At 31.6% G+C, this 19,595-nt stretch overlaps 2 protein-coding genes across 2 annotated transcripts; both read right to left on the bottom strand.

The window, feature by feature from the left end:
* Positions 1-236: 236 nt before the first annotated feature.
* LOC145327901 (uncharacterized) lies at positions 237-10,590 on the bottom strand. The gene is made up of 12 exons (XM_080171432.1): positions 10,441-10,590; positions 10,015-10,085; positions 7,908-7,997; positions 6,893-6,937; positions 6,065-6,121; positions 5,416-5,492; positions 4,998-5,049; positions 4,555-4,614; positions 3,823-3,897; positions 3,438-3,515; positions 2,738-2,848; positions 237-1,742 (listed from the first exon to the last, which is right to left on the bottom strand). The coding sequence occupies exons 1-12, from the start codon at positions 10,448-10,450 to the stop codon at positions 1,680-1,682; spliced, it is 789 nt and encodes a 262-aa protein (XP_080027558.1). The 5' UTR covers positions 10,451-10,590; the 3' UTR covers positions 237-1,679.
* A 250-nt stretch (positions 10,591-10,840) lies between these two features.
* LOC145327900 (uncharacterized) lies at positions 10,841-19,020 on the bottom strand. Its single transcript, XM_080171431.1, has 10 exons — positions 18,902-19,020; positions 17,405-17,473; positions 16,983-17,064; positions 16,637-16,726; positions 15,306-15,370; positions 14,489-14,577; positions 13,378-13,463; positions 12,679-12,739; positions 11,686-11,751; positions 10,841-10,989 (listed from the first exon to the last, which is right to left on the bottom strand). The coding sequence occupies exons 1-10, from the start codon at positions 18,932-18,934 to the stop codon at positions 10,863-10,865; spliced, it is 768 nt and encodes a 255-aa protein (XP_080027557.1). The 5' UTR covers positions 18,935-19,020; the 3' UTR covers positions 10,841-10,862.
* Between the last annotated feature and the right edge of the window lie 575 nt (positions 19,021-19,595).

Below are 19,595 nucleotides of genomic sequence, written 5' to 3'. Positions count from 1 at the left end.
CTACTCAAACAATAAGAATAATATTAGATATTTCTTCTTAAGATATTAATAGTAACAAATAAATTTTATTCAGATAACTATGAAGCTATCCTATTATAACCCGTAGCTTAAGATTGCGAGAACTACTGAATGAGTTTTTCATTTCAGGGAAGCTTCTTTTAAGTCCTGAGGTAGTTTAACTATAGACGCATTTTAGCATTATATGAAGTAAAAAAACGAAGCAAATTATTAGATCAAAAAATAAATAACCGTTCTAACAATTTTTATTATAGTAAATACATATTTAAACATTATAATTATAGACCAATAAAAAGTCTAAACCGTATTAGAAACATCAAAAAATATTTTAAATATTTCAACATAAAAAAGGAACTTAAAGAGTTTTTATTTAAAACGTTTTACAAAGTAGCTAATATCGTTGCATGCAAAAGTTTTTAAAAATAATTATATTCTCTATTTTTTCCATAACAATTTTGTTGATCATAATTGGGGCAATGATTTGAGGTAAACCTGTCTGAGTATAAAATTAAAGATATATGCCTAAGACTGAATGACATAGGTTTTATGAAATATTTTGAAAATTAAAATGTATCTTAAAGTTTTTTTTATAAACTTAAGGTGGAAGAAAATGCAATTAGTCTTGACCTAATACACATTTTCATATTAGAATTATGTACAAGGATGTGTAGTTATCCACAAAAGTGAAGCTTAAAAAACTCTAAAGGAAATGATGAAAATTGAGTTGCTGCGTTTTTAGTAAAAAAATCGCAACTACAACTATCGAAAAAAACGTCTAGCAAACTTTACATGCAATAACTACTTAAACTTTCGACGAATAACAAAATAAAAATTAGATTATTAAAAAAAATTATACTAGTTTTGTTAGCCTCTCGGAGTGAAAACTGGGATTAAACTTTTATTTTAGTATTCGCAGAAATCTGTTTGTAACACACTGCGATAATTTACCATTCCAACAAACATAGTAATAAAAATACTGCTATATTTTTTTCAATAAAATCTTAATTATTTTACAACATAAATTAAATTGATAAATATTTAATAAAACTTGAAAAATCAAAAATATTAGTTTTATAAATAAATTAAAGTAGAAAGACGTATTACACTTATTTTAAGGTAATAAGAAAATACTCAAAAATTGGATTTTTTTTTTAAATTTGCAAATTGCAAAAAAATGAATAATTTTTTTTATTCAAAAGTAGTGGTAAATTGATTTAAATTTCATCAAAGGATTTTATACAGTACATATTCTGTAAACATTTCAATAAATTTTCGTAGCATTATTTTATAAAAGATGCAATTTATTAATTGGACTTATATTAACAGCCGTTTAGTGGTAATTCGCATATAACATTCTGGACTTTTAGGTTACTGTCACCAATACTAGATAAATCATTAAATCATACACATTAAAATGTTTTAAAAACTTTAAAAAATCCATTTTTATGATATTTTTAATAGCAGAATAAAATGCGTTAAAATATATTTAATTTGTGCATTAAAAATTTACATGTAGCACAAAAATTATGATTCAAAATGTACTTAAAGAAAATCAAAGACTCTAAAATGCATGTACAAATTGCTAAAAAGAAAACTTTATTAGATTACATGATAATCTAGTGTAAGATCAAAGTAATAAATTCATTAATCCATTTTTGAATTTATACATTTGTCACTTGTTGTGTATCTGTTTTAGATTCTTGGCCAGGCTTTGTAACTTCAACCTGAGGGGTCATGATTATTGAATTTATAAACATTTTTGACCAATAATAAATAATACAGAATAAATATTCTTAGAGCTCTAAAAAAATTCTTTTTCAAAACTATATGATTTATTTCAATAGGAATACTTACTTTTAACACGTAATTACATAATTGATTGATTAATTCTCACCAAAGGTGTCCAAACTTTTCAACTTATAATTTCACCCAAAGAAAAGTCAATTTCGTGAAAAATTGTCTGTAATATGATACAACTAGAGTTGGCTCGATATAATTATCTCCCTATTGGCTAGTTTTCTATATGCATATCTATTTCTCAATAAATCTATTTTCCTCACCCGGCATTACTATCTAAAAGAAAGTAAATATTTAATAATTTAAATGATTTTTAAAAGATTTTTTTAAATTATATTTTTTTCTTTACATTACTATCACCAAAGGGTTAATGATGATGATTACAATTTTAGTTTAATATTTGAACACACAAAATGTCGCCACAATCGAATTCTTTTAAAACATAGTTTTCTTAAATTTATAATATTATAAATTTAAATTTTCTTTTTTATGATTAGAAATTAAATACATCAATATAAGGTAAATAGCAACATGAAATTAAAAAAATGAATTTATTTTTAATAAAGTAAAATAATGGGTCTTATCGTTCTGGGCAATGAGAGTTTATTATGGATTATTGGAGCACTATGAGTTTTAATCATATATTCCTTGGAAAACTTGAGCTCGTTTATAGACATTTATTTCCTATATAGATCTGACATGGATCTTGAAGCAATTAAGCAGGCCGTTTTGTACATGTTAAAAATTGGAAGATTTCATTAAATAAAAGTAATCGCAAATATACTTAGTAAATAAACAATTTTCCAGTACGGTTCAGAACCGGTTTTAATGCAGCGGATAATAATCGGTTTTGAAGCCATACTGGAAAAAATTTATTACTTGATTTTTAAATCAATTAACTTTTTAAAATTTATATTCATGCCTTGGGTATTGATAGCTTAGACTTTCCTCTTTGATCATAATTATTCTTGTCTTCCCTTATATCTTGGCTGCTATTTAATGTAGTAGCCGCTGAATCATTTCTATCAACAACCTTAATTAGAGTACCAATAGTTTAAGATAAAACTATTTTGCCTTTTGCTTTTGTGATAAACTAAATTTTAGCTTCGCCCCTAGCATAAAAATTGTTAATAGAGGAATTTAATTTTTTGTGCTTTTGTGTATTAAAGCATTAGTTCTTTCATTTTATCCTTTAAGACACACAGAAAATCCGACACACATCCTATTACTTTTACAGACAAAGAGAAACACCTCCCGTTACTTTTATATAAGGATTACCTTTTTAAATATAATCCTAAATAGCCAAGATTATTCTTTCCCCATGTATATGAATGACAACTTTTTCTGCTTTTACCATATAATTGTTATGTATCACATTGTATCATAGACAGCTTTCCGCGGGTATCAAAATAAGAAATTATAAAATTGAAACCTTTTGGCATAACAAAACTGTTATTAATTCAAGATTTTTTTGTAATATTCGTGAAAACATTATTTTTCAGAACAGCTGACAACCGGTTCTAATCAAGTGGATATTAATCGGTTTCAAAGCCATGATGAAAAATATTTTCGAAATATGTATTATATATTAATATGCGGAAGTGAATGCACAACTGACAAACCTTGTCCTCTGAATCCGCAGGATCTGGCCTTGAATCTGACAAGGGTTCTATCTCTGATTCTTCTGTGCTGGTCATCTCCTAAATACAAGCCTCAGTGATATTAAGGCGTATGACAATAGACGATATGTTCATGCACATGCCCAATTATGATAAACAATAATGATGTTGATTAGTATTATTGGCAGAAAAGTATTGGCACCAAAAGTTTTTACCAATCTACCAAAAGTACCCAAAGTTTTTTAGTCAACATATGCGAGAATGTTTTACAAGCTTTTAAAGTATTTTTTTTTGGATTGAGATTTTGCTAAATTGTCTTATGGTTCCTATACAATCTATATTTTCTTTATTCTATTAATATGTTTTTTTAATGCAAAAATTTTTCGACCTGGTTTTCCAATCCTCCAGTGGCCAATTTTTTCCTCACTTCAAACCAGAACTTACTGTTGGGAAGTTTTGGAACCTTAAATTGATGATTAATTAATTCAACAATTATTACATTTCTTGTATTCATTCGAATCCGGTGGATAGGAACCGGTTCTCATCCATACGAAAAAAACTATGTATAGCATCGTATTATATCGTATATTATAATATAAAAATGTACAATCATAAGATTAAAACCAGTAAAAAAACTAGTTTAAATCTCATAATTGTACATTCTATATCCGCGGAAAGCCGTTTATAATACGATGCGAGAAATAACTATTCTGTTATTGTCTTAGTAATAATGGGAAATGGATTTACCAAGGATAAAGGCTAAGGAACGATATCAGGAATCTAAAAGTATAAGACAACTACCGATAAATTGATGTTTATCCCCAATGATGATACAAAAAATTACCACTTCTGTAGATTTCAATTAGTTATTAAAACGTTTGGACGCTAGGCTTCATGAACCAACCAATCAAAATTCAAAAAAGTCCTCAAAGTTGTTAAGCCAACGAACAACGAGCTGTAAATAGTAAGATGATCGAATTAGCAAGTCATCCCCCCCCCCCGCTTTCTTATATACAAAGTAATAAGAATTTTTTGTATCAATGATCTTTTAGATAAGCATTAGCCAAAGCATCAATGAGTATCAACTTTATGGCATGCAATGTATGTCTATATAAATAACCTGTTTGGATGAATTTTTTCCTGAACTGAAAAGTTGAGACTTTAAAAAGTGCTGTGCAACCTAAACAAACTGATGGTAGTGCCTAAAAAAATGACGCCATGCAATACAAATGGCATATGATAGGCAGTATACATTTAAATTAACCAATGGTAGGCCAGTTTGAAGTCATTTTTTAGGCACTATCATAATTTTCAACCTAGAAAAACGTGTTAATCAGTAGTTCAGCAAAACCAAAACTATTAGGAAAACTAAGCTGTAAGATATGCCCATTGGCTGCGTAAAAATGATTTCAAAACTATCTATAAGTGGGCAGAGTAGTACAGAAATTTCATATAATTTATTTCGAATTAACTACGATAAGACATTGGAAGGAAACTAGCGTTGCATACATATGGACAGGCAGACGGACATAAAATTAAATTTTGATCAATGAAAGTAAAAACCTGAATCATACAAGAACAAACTTGTTGCAAAGCCTCTAGCTCGTCTGGTAGCCTAAATTACAGACAAACATTTATAATCTTTTTGCTTCTAACCTTTCCTACAATCAAATTATTTTAAATATTCTTCATAGACAACAATTACATTACATTGTCATAATAAAATTTATAAGTCTAAGAAGGAAAATTAATTTCTCACTTTAAGGTATCAACAACAAGAAATGCCTTACATTCCCATCTGCAACAAGGACCTAATTGATTAACCCGTTGATTTAAGGTCTCAGCAACAATAAATGCCTTACCTTCCCATCTACCACAAGAACCTAATTGATTTTGCCGGTTTGGACGTCTTAAAGGATACACACAAACAAACACAGACAAACATCCTAGTACACTGCTAAAAAAAAATGCACTTAATTACCTTGGAGTGCTAAATTGTTGACATAATGTGATAACGAGTTGCTCCATTTTGTCTACAAGGTTCCAATTTTGACTCAACTAGAAAATTTTCATTGATTAGAATATTAAAAATAAATAAATAATTACCTAATTGAAATATAACAGCCATTGTCTCTCTAATATTTGAATATAAATTATCTATTAATCTATCGACCTATCTAATAACAATTGTATCAATCTATCTTTTTAATCTGTCTATAAATCCATCTATCAAAACATCTATCAAGAATTCTATCAAAATATCAATAAAGAAATATATCAAAAAATCAGTTTAGAAATTTATCAGAAAACATATTAAGAAATGAGTTGATTTTATAGGCAAAAAAGAAAAGTTGCCCCATCACTTTAAAAAGGAGGCTGAGACCTAGTTTTCGGTCAGGTTTCCCATCCCTTATCCCTAAGAAAACTATCAAGAAATCTGCCAGGAAATCTCTCAAGAAATCTATCAGAAATTTTATTAAGAAATCTATTAAGAAATAAATTTAGAAATCTATCAAAAAATCTGACAGGAAATCTTTTAAGAAATCTATCATGAATTTTATTAAGAAATCTATCTATTCAATTTAAAAATCTATCAAAAACAAATGAAGATATTCAAACTAATAATTTACCTTTTCTCTGAGTGTAGACCTCCAAACTGGAAATAATTGATGTGCGTCATAGATGATCTAATACCAATGAAAAATTATACATAAAATACAATAAAATAGCCTAAAACAATCTCTGGATATATAAATAACCAGCTACTTCGTTCTCTTTCCATTATCTGGAATTTCTAATCCTAAGAGATTTTTTACTGGCCCTACTGTTTTAAACTTTACTTAACCTTACATAATTGAAATAATCATCAAAAATATATTTTTTTTGTCTGTGTTTAACTTTAGGTTGAAGTGAAATTGCCAATGTCTTTTAAAATATTAATTATTTAAAATAATTTATGTTCTTTCTAATAAATTCTACATATTAACATTTATTGTATATGTAATTGCATATTTCACTTTCCTTTAAAGTCCATTTGCTTTTGTTATTATTTTTTTGTGTGTGAAGAAAGATATTGATAAAACGCGTGACTTAGAATAAATTAAACAGGACAATAAAAATCGAACAAAAACAATTTTTTAAAGCAAATTTTCCATGATGCGTAGAAGCTCAAAACATTATAATACTTTGGGTAATTTGCCTAAAAGTGCCTTTCAAACACTGAATCGTCCCTACTCCCTTTTTGATAAATTAAAATAATGTGAGTAGTTTGCGCAATCTCTATGGGCCTAACCAAAATAACCTAACCTAGCCTGAATTAAAGTAATAAAGGCACTTATATGCATATTAATATAGGTATTCTGAAATGTGCCAACTACAATTTTTCATTTTACATTCTAACTTTTACTTTGCTGTACAAAACTCTTTTTAGACCCCTAATAATATTGTTCATTTGTTACCTTTAAAACTGTTGATCTTCTTTGGGGTCCAGGATTAAGGTAGTCCTGAGTAAATTTAGGAAAATTAAACAATAATTGGCGATTCCCCGCAAAAAGGTTATCGAGCACTGAAATCCCTATTTGTTTATTTTTTATTTGAAAAAAAGGCGGGGGCTGTATTTTGACTAAACAAAGGTCTTACCCGTGTAGGATCTATATATGTCTTTACCATGTGGGGCTATAAAGTTCCCAATATAACCAAACCTAACCTGACATAAAGTACTAAACAATCAAACGAAAAACGGCCATCCAGAATTACTTTAACCTCCCGATATTTTAAAAGGGGCATTTTTAGGGATTTTTGTAAAATGTTGAATATATATTTTTTTAAAGCTCAAACATAAATCCTTATACTAAAGTAACAGGATGTTTGTCTGTTTGTCTGTTTATGTATCTGTGTGTCTGTACCGAAGGATCTCGCTAACCGCTGAACCAATCGGGTTTTCCTTAACAGGGTAGCTTAAAGGTCCCGGGAAGGTTTATAACTATTTTCATGGGGGGTAGGACACCCCCACCCCCCCCCTAAAAATGAAAAATACCCCCCAAAAAAAAAATTAAATTTTTTAAAACTAAAATTAAAAATGATTAAAAAAAAATTTCCACCCCCCAAAATATTTTTTTTACTTTTTCTTTTAAAATCTAAAATAAGAAATTGGGTTATCAAAATTCGACTTCCCCTCCTCCTCAAGTGCCCCTAGAGGCCTCTAGGGGCGTAGCCGCTAGTAAAAAATAAATACATAAGACTGTATATACAGACTTAAATATAAATTACAGATAAATTGTAAACATCCCCAATGATGATACACAAAATTAATCCATCTTTAAATTACAGTTAGTGTTTGAAAAGTATAGACATTCAACTTAATGAACCAACCAATTAAAATTCACTGAGTTGTGACAAATAAAAAAACGTTGGCATAAACCTTTGGGGACTAGTGTAATAAACAGCCCAATGTTCCCTTCCTGGAAAACTCACCTTTAGAATAAGCCTGAGCTGATTTTTCATAATCTTCTCCCTGACCCACGGGTACAACAAAAATTGTCGCTCCAGCAATCTATTTATCACCTACAGGAAAATATTGAAATTAAACCTGCTGCTATGTCAGGCTTATGACGTTTGTAGTTTTATTTAGAGAATAATAGAATGAACAGAAGTAATTTAATTAGCTCTCTCTAGTTAAGGTCATGCAATTAAAGTGTTAGTTGTTTGTTTTTAGACATGTATGTATATAGTCCACATATACCCAATGAGGAGACATTTACCTGTAAATTATACTGGTACCCAAAGTTTTATACCCAACCCACGTTGTCTTATTGGTTGGATAAAAGTTAAAAGTTATTTTATTACATTTTACTTGGTTTGTTGACAAACTGAAGTGTCTAGACTCTTTAACCAATAATTCTAATCTGATAAATGGGAAATTTTGTTTATCATCAATAAAAGAAAATAATGTTATTAAATACCTATGAAGTAATATTTTTAAAGCTTATATATAAATGAAAATAATGAGGGACATTAATTTAAATTGCTTTATCAAATTCACTCGAGTAAAGAGATAAATATGCTAAACAGGAACGATAATGTCCAATTATTTTTACATTGAACCTGAATTCGGGGCCAAAAAACTCCCCTCCCCCCTCACTAAAAATTCCAAGGGGTCAGAGGCGTTCCGAAGGGGATAAAAAGTTAAAAAGTCACACCCTCCTTGGCAAACCTTTCTGTATGGGGGTGAAAAATCATCCAAAGGCAAGAAATTGGAAAGGTTTTACAACCTCTTTTTAAAAAAGAAGCTTTTCTATTTATAAAGCGTAGCAACTCTATAATCGTTACCAGATGTCTATACGTCCATTTTAAACATGTTGATTTTCAACTTTTTTATTATAAACAAGGATGACAACATCCATAAAAGCGAAGCACTGAAACGGTAGGACAAACGGACATTAACACTTGTATAGTATCTGAACTGAAAAATCGGAACATAAATGTATAAATGTCGAATCAAAATTGTAGGTAAATTTGTTGAAAAACTGCTTAAAAACAGGATAATGTTTATGGACATACTTACATTTTTGGACTTGATAGAGTTGCTTCGCTTATAATATTGTTCTTTGTTGTCCCAGAAATCAATATACCAAAAATCAGATCAAACGGATAATTAAAACACTTGAAAATTTGTTGTTAAAAAAGTAGAAAAATCAACATGTTTAAAATGGACGTACGGACATTCTGGTAATGATTATAGAGTTGCTATGCTTTCTAAATCGTACCCAACTACTATAGGAATCATCATGCAAAGTTTGAAATCGATAGGACAATTCTAACATGCCTAAATTAACGAATAAAAGCTATCTATCTCGGACGGACGTACGGACGGACCGACCCTAATTATAGAAAAGCTTCGCTTTTAAAAATATATGAAGAAAAACACCTTTTAAGAAAACTTAACGATCTGAAATAAATTTTTACAAGTGCCAAATTTAATAATTCTATTTCTTCATACATTTTATTTATATTATCAAACATGATTTTTGTAAAAGCAATTTTTCTTTAGCAAATTTTTTGTTTTGTTTGCACTTTATTTATTTTAACTTATTTTAAGAGTATTGCTACTGGTTGTAAGACTAATCTACAACCGGTTGACCCCCTATTATGACTACCGGCTTCGCACCCTAAAGGCCTCTTGGGGCACATAGGGGAGGTCGGTGAAAAAGTGGAGTCAACCCTCCACTTTACATTTTAGTTTTAAACAGAAAAAGAATATATGTGGTGGTTTAATTCCTTTCAAGGTGCGATATCTTTAAAGGGGATAGAGTTACACAACCGAATAATAGTTATATACTTTTCCTGAAACTAAGAATATTTGCAGTAAAGGAGAACCATATTAATCTTGCGGTTAGCGAGATCATTCGGTACAAAAACACAGATACAACACAGACAGACAAACATCTTGTTACTTTTAGTTAAGGATATAAACTTTCTTTATGTCTTTTTAAAGAGCTACTAAAAAAGGAAAGAGTAAAAATATTTTCTAAAAAATAATAATTAATCTTTAGTTCACATATCCCCGACTCCCTGAACTTACCCCTTGAACCTCATTAGTTGGTGTCCACGGCTGTACCTCCATTATCCGTGGGCTTCGTGTGCTTATACGATCTGAAATAATGGATTTATTGCTATCTGGATCTCACACCAGATTATCATGTACTATAATAAAGTGAAACTTGTGGCTGGCTAAAAAAATAAACCCCCCATCCATTCCCTTTACCCAATCCTCTGTCCTTCTACTATTGTATGAACGAACTGAAATGTCCATGCTTGCAGCTAAAATTGAGGACATTTTCCCCCTGTCATAAAACCTACGTATATTCTATATCTATTTCTGAAATTAATATATTACTAATAATTAATTACTTAGGAAGGGTGTTAAAATCACGGGTGTGACTCTGGCAAAATTATTTGCACGCCACTGATCGAACCCATAACCTCTAAACGAAACAATCTTTCTTACTTTGGTCCATCAGAACCAGCTGGGCAAAATCTGGGTCCACACTTATGGAATTTCTGTAGTATAATTTTCTGTCTGGTCGTGGGGGTAACTGGTCTCTACCAAGTTTTTGGGGGAATTTATTGAAAACTTTTATAATTAAACTAAAGAAAAATCAGTATTTCAATAAGCCTTAAAAATAACAGTAGAATTTAACATATTAATAATACAGAATGAATAATTATTGCATCGTATTCTAGACAGTTTTCCACATATAGTAAGATGAAAATTATAAGATAAATTTAATGTTATTTGTTTATTTTTCGTGGAAAATAATTTATAGCACATCGTAAAACAAAAATTTATCCAGATTTGAAGCCATAATGTGTCTACCTAATTGTCGGTTAGTCGGTCGAACCTACGCGTCATAGAGTAGCTGCAATATTTTATTGTTCAATAATTTTCCTGTGGTGTTGCAACTTGTTTCTGGAACCTTCTGAAGTTCTCAGGTTTACTGAGGGTTCGTTTGTACTACAGTTGTTTCTCTGATAGGTACTTGTCAACGGGGCTGATCTGAAGCAAAAAAAATTAAAGGGAGGGAAGGGACATTGAGCAGTTTATTACAATAGTCCCCAAAGTTTTATAATGACATTTTCTTATTTGTTGCCTTAGCAACCTTGGGGACTTCATAGGTTGATTAATTTAGTTGGGTGTGCAAACGCTTCAACCAATATTTTTTATCTACAAAAGGGGTAATTTTGTGTATCGTCATTGGGTATGTAAAAAAAAATTTCGTCCATTGTCTTATCCCTTTAGATATCTGAACTATAATGCAATGTAACTTACTAGTAGCTGCGCTCCTATAGAATCTAGGGGCTGCGTATTCGAAGGTAAAGAGATCGGCAGAAAATAGCCAAAAAATTATTACTGATACTTTAATCTCAAAATGATATAGCCTAAAGCCATCCAAGGACCTATGTGATGCTACCCCCAAATGGAAAAGCCAATTGGTTCAGTAGATATTGATATCTTAAGCAACAGAAAAAAAAACTACTATACATATAAATATAATAGAATTATGATCGTGTATTATGACTTTAGGTTTTGTCCAAGGACCATACAAAAGTGACACCCAACACAACTTATATCTGGAAGTTCGTATGTTTTCGCCTTTTTAAGAAACTTAGGATTTAGAAGCCATTAAAGTTGATAGTTTTTGGTAGATTATCGATCCCATGATCACTCTACTCAAAATTTCTTTCACTTTACCTGTATCTACTTCTAGGTCTGGCTGGAGACAAATCATCGTCAGGATGCAGAGCTTCACTGTTCCTTCTGTAATAATAATGGATATAGGATATATATGGATATATTGACAAGGGAAAATTTGTCGACAATTTATCTTGCTAATGTGGACCTCATTGCATGGCCAGATCGTATATCCAGTAGGAGGGGAGGAATTTATGGTAAAGGGGTTGACGGGGGTATCGATATTTCAGCCAGCTGCGAGCATGACATTATTAGAGTACATGATAATCAAGGTGCAATATCAAAGTAATTATTTATCGATAATATTGGTAAGAAGGACTCCTAAGGGTTAGGTTAATGCAAGAGGTTTCTAATATTACAAAATGTATGACTTTTAGTAGGCTCAGAAAAAGGAGAAAAAATATAAGGTGAAGTTACTAGTGCCCTTAAGTTTATAGTTCTCCATTATTTATTTTTTATTTCTGTGGTAGAGCTACAATAATCTGGAGAAAAGGATATAAGAGTGACGACAATTTAAAAGGCGTTTTATGAAGATTAAATACCAAAATTGAGATTTTATTTTATAACAGAAAAAATCTCCTAATTTATCATTAAAACTAATATTTTCCAAAGTTCCTAGTGAATGAATTCTATAACTCTAAAATTATCTAATTCAGCAGAAAATACAAATTACATGAAATATATAATACCTATAACATTTATGGATTTTTAAAATATAATTCAATTTTTTTTTATTGAATAAACGAGCATTCATTTTCTCGTATTCATTAAAAACCGATTAATTTTTGGTGGATTAAAACCAGTTCTCATCCATACGAAAAAACTATGACTAAAATAGTTTTATATCCAGTTTTCTAAGAATATAAAAATGTACAACTCCAGATTCGAAGCTAAAAAAACTGGTTTTAATCTTATAGTTGCATATTTTGTATCCGCGGAAAGGTGTTAATAATACAATGCAAGAAATAAATAATATTAATAGAAGAATTTTACCTGCTTCTCAAACTGTTTTCAGAATCCTGGCGTCTTTTGACAAGTCCCCAATGTTTACTGCCTGATAATTATGACATATTTAATCTCTCAACTATCTTCAGATTGTTACTTACGGACATACTGTCAAACATAGAATAATATTTTTTTAAATATATGTAAATCATTCAAAAATCCTTAAACTTGACTCAAAATTCAAGTCATCAAATGTTATATATCTGTATGTGATATTGTGAGTCGTTTTAGAATATATTAGACAACTTAAAAATTTAAATAGTTCTCTTGAACAGAAATAGCGCTACAAAAAGCACCAAAAAACGAACTTTCGTTATGTAACAAATTGTTTATGCATATTTTAATTTAGGTATAGTAAAATTATATAAGAATTCCGCAAAAATAATGTCCCTCAAGTGTGTAACACCAAAAAGGGGATAAAAATTAGGGTTGGGCCGGATACTTTTTTGGCCGGATACCAGATATCCGGCTGATTTATAATGCCGAATATCCGGCAACGTTTGATATCCGGCAATTTACCGAATAACCAGATATCCGGCGTCAAAAATCAGCCGGATAGCATGCAACCGGATAGTTTTATTATCCGGTATCAGGCCGGATATTGAAAATGACCGGATATCCGGCCCAACCCTAATAAAAATATGATTTTTGCAAAAATGAAGAGCAAAACTGATGCATCTTGATGACCTCCTCTTGGTGAGTGTTGTTGTCCCCTGCCACTTCCCTGGCGTTGTTGTTCTTGTCTCCAGGAGGGCGGTGGTGTGCTGGCTGTACATCAAAATATTACTTTTTTGATGTGCAAGTGGCAAATCCCCACCCCTTAACATATTCATCTATAATACATAGTAGTACGATGTCTGTCTGTCCGTCCGTCTGTCTGTCTGAAGCTTAAGATCTCAGTAACCACTGAACCGACTGGTCTCTACTCTTCAGGGAATATACCTACTGGTCCTGTGATGGTTTTAAGCTATTTTCTTGGGGGGGAGGACACCCTAAACCCCCCCCCCCCAAAAAAAAATACCCCCCCCCAAAAAAAAAAAAATATTTTTCTTTTTAAATTTAAATAACACAAAAATAGGTTGAGTTGAGGCTAGGGGCAAAACCGCTAGTTAATCTATAAATTAAAAGTGCATTTCAGGATGTTTAAAAATCACGAAACCTATTACATGACAATTTACATATTATCTTAAATGCCAAAATAAATTGAAATAAACAAAAATAATTGAGAAACCAGAATATAAACGAACATATATTAACAATTAACGAGGGGAATAAATTCCTTTACTCCCTGAATTATTTTTATCCAAAAAATGCCAAACCTATTAGAATATTTTTATCATCGCGAAACCTTTTCCATTCTTCATTTTCGAAATAAATTTAAATACTGAAAACATGCTACCGGAAAAGGTTGGTAATACCAATTTTCTTATTTCAGCATTTATATTTTCAGAAGGAATCATACCAAAATGTATTAAAAACCAAAAGCAAGAAATCAGTTGACTCTTTAGTTAAATATTGAAGTAAAAGAATAGAGGGAGGTTGGGAGCAAGGGTGGGGGCTCTCTGCCGATAATTGGGTTTGAATATCAGCCAATAGCGTTAGCAATACTTACACAGCCAAGTCGCTATATAAGACTAGAAAGCAATTCGCTTGCAGACGAAAAGCAGAAGCTAGGTAGTTGTCTGGGTAATACATATACTTATACATTTATTAATAAATGTATCTGTATTTAAAAGAATTACATACTTCTACTTTGTAGTTTTCAAAACATGATAACAAAAAGGAATATTTTCCTGTAAGTTCTTGTCTCCAGGGAGGCGGGGGAGTGCTGGCTAGCTCCCGTAGCAAAGGATTGGTAAAGGTTCTGGGTATATCAACAAAATTATCCTGTAATGTAGATTTGGAAAAGGGTGATAATACAAATAGTAGATCAATATCTAAATCATGGATCTAAAGGGATAAGACAATGCTTATATATTTATGTACATCACCAATGATAATACACAAAATTACCCCTTCTATAGATTACAATTATTGGTTGACACGTTCGGATACTTAACTTAATGAACCAAAAAATCAAAATTTAATAAAAGTCCCAAAGTTGTTAAGTCAACGATTAAGAAATCGTTAGTAAAAAACTTTGGGGACCAGTGTAAAAACAGCCCAATCACCCCTTCCTCCTTACCTCGCACTTAAAATAATAAACCTTTAGACATCCTGCTACTTTAGCATAGTATTTTATTAAAGCACTAGCGGCTTTGTCCCTAGTCTCTAGGGGCTGTGCCCCAAGAGGTAATTAATGAGAAGAAAAAAATTAAGTACCTGGTGAGAAGCCCCCACTCCACCACTAATTCAAAAAAATAAAGAAAAATAGGGGGGAGGTTATTTTTAGGGGGTTTGGGAGTGTCCCACCCCCCAAGAAAATAGCTTAAAACCACCACAGGACCAATAGGTATATACCCTGAAGAGTATAATACGATCGGTTCAGTGGTTACCGAGATCTTAAGGGACAGACGGACAGACAGACGGACAGACAGACAGACAGACGGACAACAGACGGACAGACATACAGACAGACAGACATAGTTCTACTTTGTATTATAGATTGTGTTCACCTCTGTGGCACTATGATCTAGTCCAATTGAAGGATATCTGCTTCGAGAGGGGATCGAACCCGTTCCTTAAATAAAAAATTGTATTGCCAAGAAAATAAAACAAGTATGAAAACATCTATATTAAGCGTATCACGTGAATACCTAAAAGATTTTCATTCGTACAAAAATACCTTTAGTGGAAAGTCGAAAAGTATATTTCATATAGCAGCCAAAAATTCAGATCTACACAAGTGTATAAATAGAGGCATAATATTAGAAACATTAAATTTATACCTTACCTTTTATGCAAGTTTGTACAATTAAGGTCAAATAATCTTACATCTATAAAGTATATTTGTTTTAAACCAAGGCTCGGCAGCCAGGGGCGTCCAAGCTTTTTATTTTGGGGGGGGTAAAATTTTTTTAAGGGGGGGGTAATTTGGTTTTGGGGGGGGTAAAATGGCGCGCGAAGCGCGCCGCAAATTTTTTTTACCCCCCCCAAAATTTTTACCCCGGGGGTAAAATTTGCTTGGGGGGGGTAATTACCCCCCCCTGAAATCTGTTGGCAGGGGTAAAATTTGTTTACCCCCCCCAAAATTTACCCCCGGGGTAAAATTTTTGGGGGGGGTAATTTAAATTTTATAAAAAATTTGGTATTAAAAATGCGCGCAAAGCGCGCAAAAATTTTTTTTGTTAGAGATTTTCTATTTTGGGGGGAGTATTTACCCCCCCAAAATGGTTTGGGGGGGGTAAATACCCCCCCCAAAATCGTTGGGGGTGCCTACGGCACCCCCAAGGTAGGGGTAATTTTTTTTTGGGGGGGGTATTGTTCACAAAATTTTGGGGGTGCCAAATGGCCCATTACCCCCCCCCTTGGACGCCTATGTCGGCAGCGCATCAGCCGCCTGTAGGCCTTAGAGAGATTGAACCTTTTATAGTTTTAAAAATAAGATGGAAGTCTATAAATGTCCCAAATATGGCAATCACTCTTTTTTTAAATTCTAAGCATCCAAACGGGTTTATATTTAGACGCGGCTGGCGCGTGGCTGCCGAGCTCTGTTTCAAATTTTAAATTTGTATAGGTTCAGAAACAGTCCATACATATATTTTACCCGGGGAAAAATATACTAATAAATCATGACTTTTTAGTCCAGCTTTACAAAGTGTCTTAAAAAATCAGCCATAAGACGTCATAAAAATGAAGGATTATCTATTTCTTTTTAAGGGTTTTCTTTCCCACTTCTCCTCTCATCCCTCATTTTTATGACGTCACATGGCTGATTTTTGAGACACTTTGTAAAGCTTCCTTTTTAGTTTTCACTGAGCTATATTATGCTGTTATTGTAGATTACCTGTAAAGTCAACAAGTTCATCAGATGTATTAGTGTCTCTCCTTACCCGAGGCCGTCTCGAAACATGCAAATCTTGGACCATAGACTCAGCTGCAAACAAAAAAAAACAAGGATGACAACGTCCATACAAATTAATTGAACAGTCAGACAATTGGTCAAAAGAGCAAAAGCATTATAGAGTGGCAGTGCTTTTTCTATAAAAGAATAAGAATGATATAAAAAAGAAAAGATTTAAGTATAATCTTAGTTTTTTTGCACTTTCAATCATATTAAAAAAACAAGTTTGAACATTTTTGACAAACTGACAAAAGTTTCTTTAAAAAGATTAGCTATTCGTCTTTTTTACCTATTTGTAGGCTGTCCCTTCTCGCCATGGCTGTGTTTAACCCTGCTAATTCTTCTCTTATGCTAGATACCAAACTTAAAACCTTGAAAATATGAACATAGATGAACAGTCAAGTAGCTTGATTATTGTGAGATTGTGAAAAATGAAACAGCAACATTATTCCTTAATTGGCCCAGCAAAAAAAACACGGAATGTAAGCCTCAGGGAAATTAATTTTAAAAATCAAAGTTATTCAATCTTGCCATGAAACAATTAGGATATAAAGTATTGTTAGCAGATTTCTAAAAGTGCCTTGTCAATAACAGATCTCCCCCCCCCCCCGTCCCTATACACTTGTATTAAATTAATAAAAAATGAGTGGGGAGTAATCGTTTTACTTTATGCTAATTATTAAGCTGCTGCGCCCCCCAAAAAAATTATACCTCTTTTTGCCCCTTTTCTAGTAACTGTAGGCGAGCCCCAATATCTTCTATCATATCTGTTTCTTCTTTCTAAATCGAAAAATTATTTAAACTTTATTTGTGGATTTAGAAGCGAAATTCCAAATTATTCTAACTGATTGCCTGTCTTTTAAAGTTTACTTTGGAGAAAATATTAGTTATTTCTCGCATCGTATTATAAACGACTTTCCGCGGATATAGAATGTACAATTATTAGATTAAAACTAGTTTTTTTAGCCCCGTGTTGCCGAAGGCACCGGCTAAAAAAACTGGTTTTAATCTTATGATTGTACATTTTTATATTCGTAGAAAGCTGGATATAATATGATGCTAGACATAGTTTTTTCGTATGGATGAGAACCGGTTCCTATCCACCGGATTCGAATGAAAACGAGAAAGTTATTTATCGCATCTTATTATAGACAGATTACTTCGGAATGAAAATAAAAAAAATTAGATTAAAACCAGTTTAGTTAGCCCCGAGAAGCTTAAAACCCGCGCTACAAAACTGGTATTAATTTCATTATTTTGATTTTAATATCCGCGAATAATATGGTGCTATATATGATTAATGATTATGGCTGAGAACCAGTTCTAATCAAGCGGATATCAATCGGTTTCCAAGCCATACTGGAAAATCTATTTTTGCAATAAATAAAAGTCGTTATTACAAATTATGCTTAATATATTATACCTTATTAATACAGGATTCTTATTACAACCAGGGACGTCTTATATTTTTAGTTTGGGGGGGGGGGGATGATCTAATGTATTATTGTTTTTGATTTTAGGTGGGTATAATGAGGGGTTTACCCCCATCCTTGGACGTCTAAGCTTACAACGTTAAAAATTGTTTGGGTAAATTATACATGCTTAACATCAGAGCTAACCTTTTGTTTGGCTTGCTGTATGGACCGACACACCAAAATTTAAATATGTTTTCTTTTTAAAAGCGAAGCTTTTCTATAATTAGGAGCGGTCCGTCCGTCTGTCCGTAACGGATAGCTTTTCCAGTTAATTTAGGCACGTTAGAATTGTCCTATCGACTTTAAATTTTGCATGGTGATCCCTGTAATAGTTAGGTACAATTTAGAAAGCGTAGCAACTCTATAATCGTTACCAGAATGTCCGTACGTCCATTTTCAACATGTTAATTTTTTCACTTTTTTAACAACAAATTTTTATATGATCCAGTCATCCGATTGATCTGATTTTTAGTATACTGATTCCTGGGACAAGAAAGTACGGATAATATTAAAAGCAAAGCAACTCCATAATCAAGTCCTAAAAATGTGAGTATGTCCTTAAACATATTCCACATCCACCAATTTTTCAATTAATTTACTTATAATTTTGCTTTGAGTGTTATATATTTATATTTTGATTATTCAGTTCTGACACCATATAAGTGTTAATGCTCTTTTATCCTACCGTTTCAGAGCTTCGCTTTTATGGATGTTGTCATCCTTGTTTAAATACCTTTTCTTGATCATTAAATTTATTTTCGGACATTTTAATAATGTTTATTATATAAAATAACAGTATTGTTAACTTGAAAAGTATTTTAATTGTTTATATCATAAGAAAACAATTAAAACGCAACTGTTTTACTAAACAACAATGCGCCTTGTTTTTGGAATAACATTAATGTTTTAGCATAAATTAAGGAAAGGTCAGTAAATCACTTGATAAAATAATCAAACAAGGACGCAAATAGAAGTGAAAAATCAAAAGCAAGTTCAATTTTGTCCAAACAGCTGTATAATCAGAAAGAAAAAAAGTAAGGGAAATAACAAGGATAACAACATCTATAAAAGTGGAGCTAAAAACTGGAGGCACAAACGAACATTAACACTTGTAGAGTGCCAGAACTGAAAAATAAGCAGAATATTAATGCCTAAGACCAAAAAAATGAAAGTAAATTTTCTGCAAAACTGCTTAGATACATGATACTGTTTAAGGACATACCTACATTTTTAGGACTTGGATATAGAGATCCTCCGCTTATACCATTTTACCTTGTTGTGATAATAATCAGTATAAAAAATAATTAGCGATATCCTACAAATAAAAAATCCTACTACTACTTTTGGTAGAGTTTCTTCACTAAAAATTTTTTTAACAATGATGGTTATGTCAAAAAATAAAGAAGTTGTTTGAAATTTTAATCAAA

The sequence above is a fragment of the Acartia tonsa genome, chromosome 9 (genome assembly GCF_053477335.1).
Source record: "Acartia tonsa isolate MP-2025a chromosome 9, ASM5347733v1, whole genome shotgun sequence".
NCBI classification, from domain to species: Eukaryota; Metazoa; Arthropoda; class Copepoda; order Calanoida; family Acartiidae; genus Acartia; species Acartia tonsa.
This window is presented reverse-complemented; position numbering and strand designations above follow the sequence as displayed.

Bases quoted from the DNA above. Each gene is read 5' to 3' on its own strand.
- LOC145327901 (XM_080171432.1), bottom strand. The intron at 3,898-4,554 runs GTTATTTATATA...CATCAATTTAAG, and splicing joins GAAAAAATTCATCCAAACAG to GTTCCAAAACTTCCCAACAG. The intron at 1,743-2,737 runs GCATGAATATAA...ATGACCCCTCAG, and splicing joins CTAAGCTATCAATACCCAAG to GTTGAAGTTACAAAGCCTGG.
- LOC145327900 (XM_080171431.1), bottom strand. From the start codon at position 18,934: ATGTCCGAAAATAAATTTAATGATCAAGAAAAG. The intron at 14,578-15,305 runs GTGAACACAATC...TCTACATTACAG, and splicing joins TAGATCATAGTGCCACAGAG to GATAATTTTGTTGATATACC. The intron at 13,464-14,488 runs TACAGGAAAATA...AATATTTTGATG, and splicing joins CCTCCCTGGAGACAAGAACT to TACAGCCAGCACACCACCGC.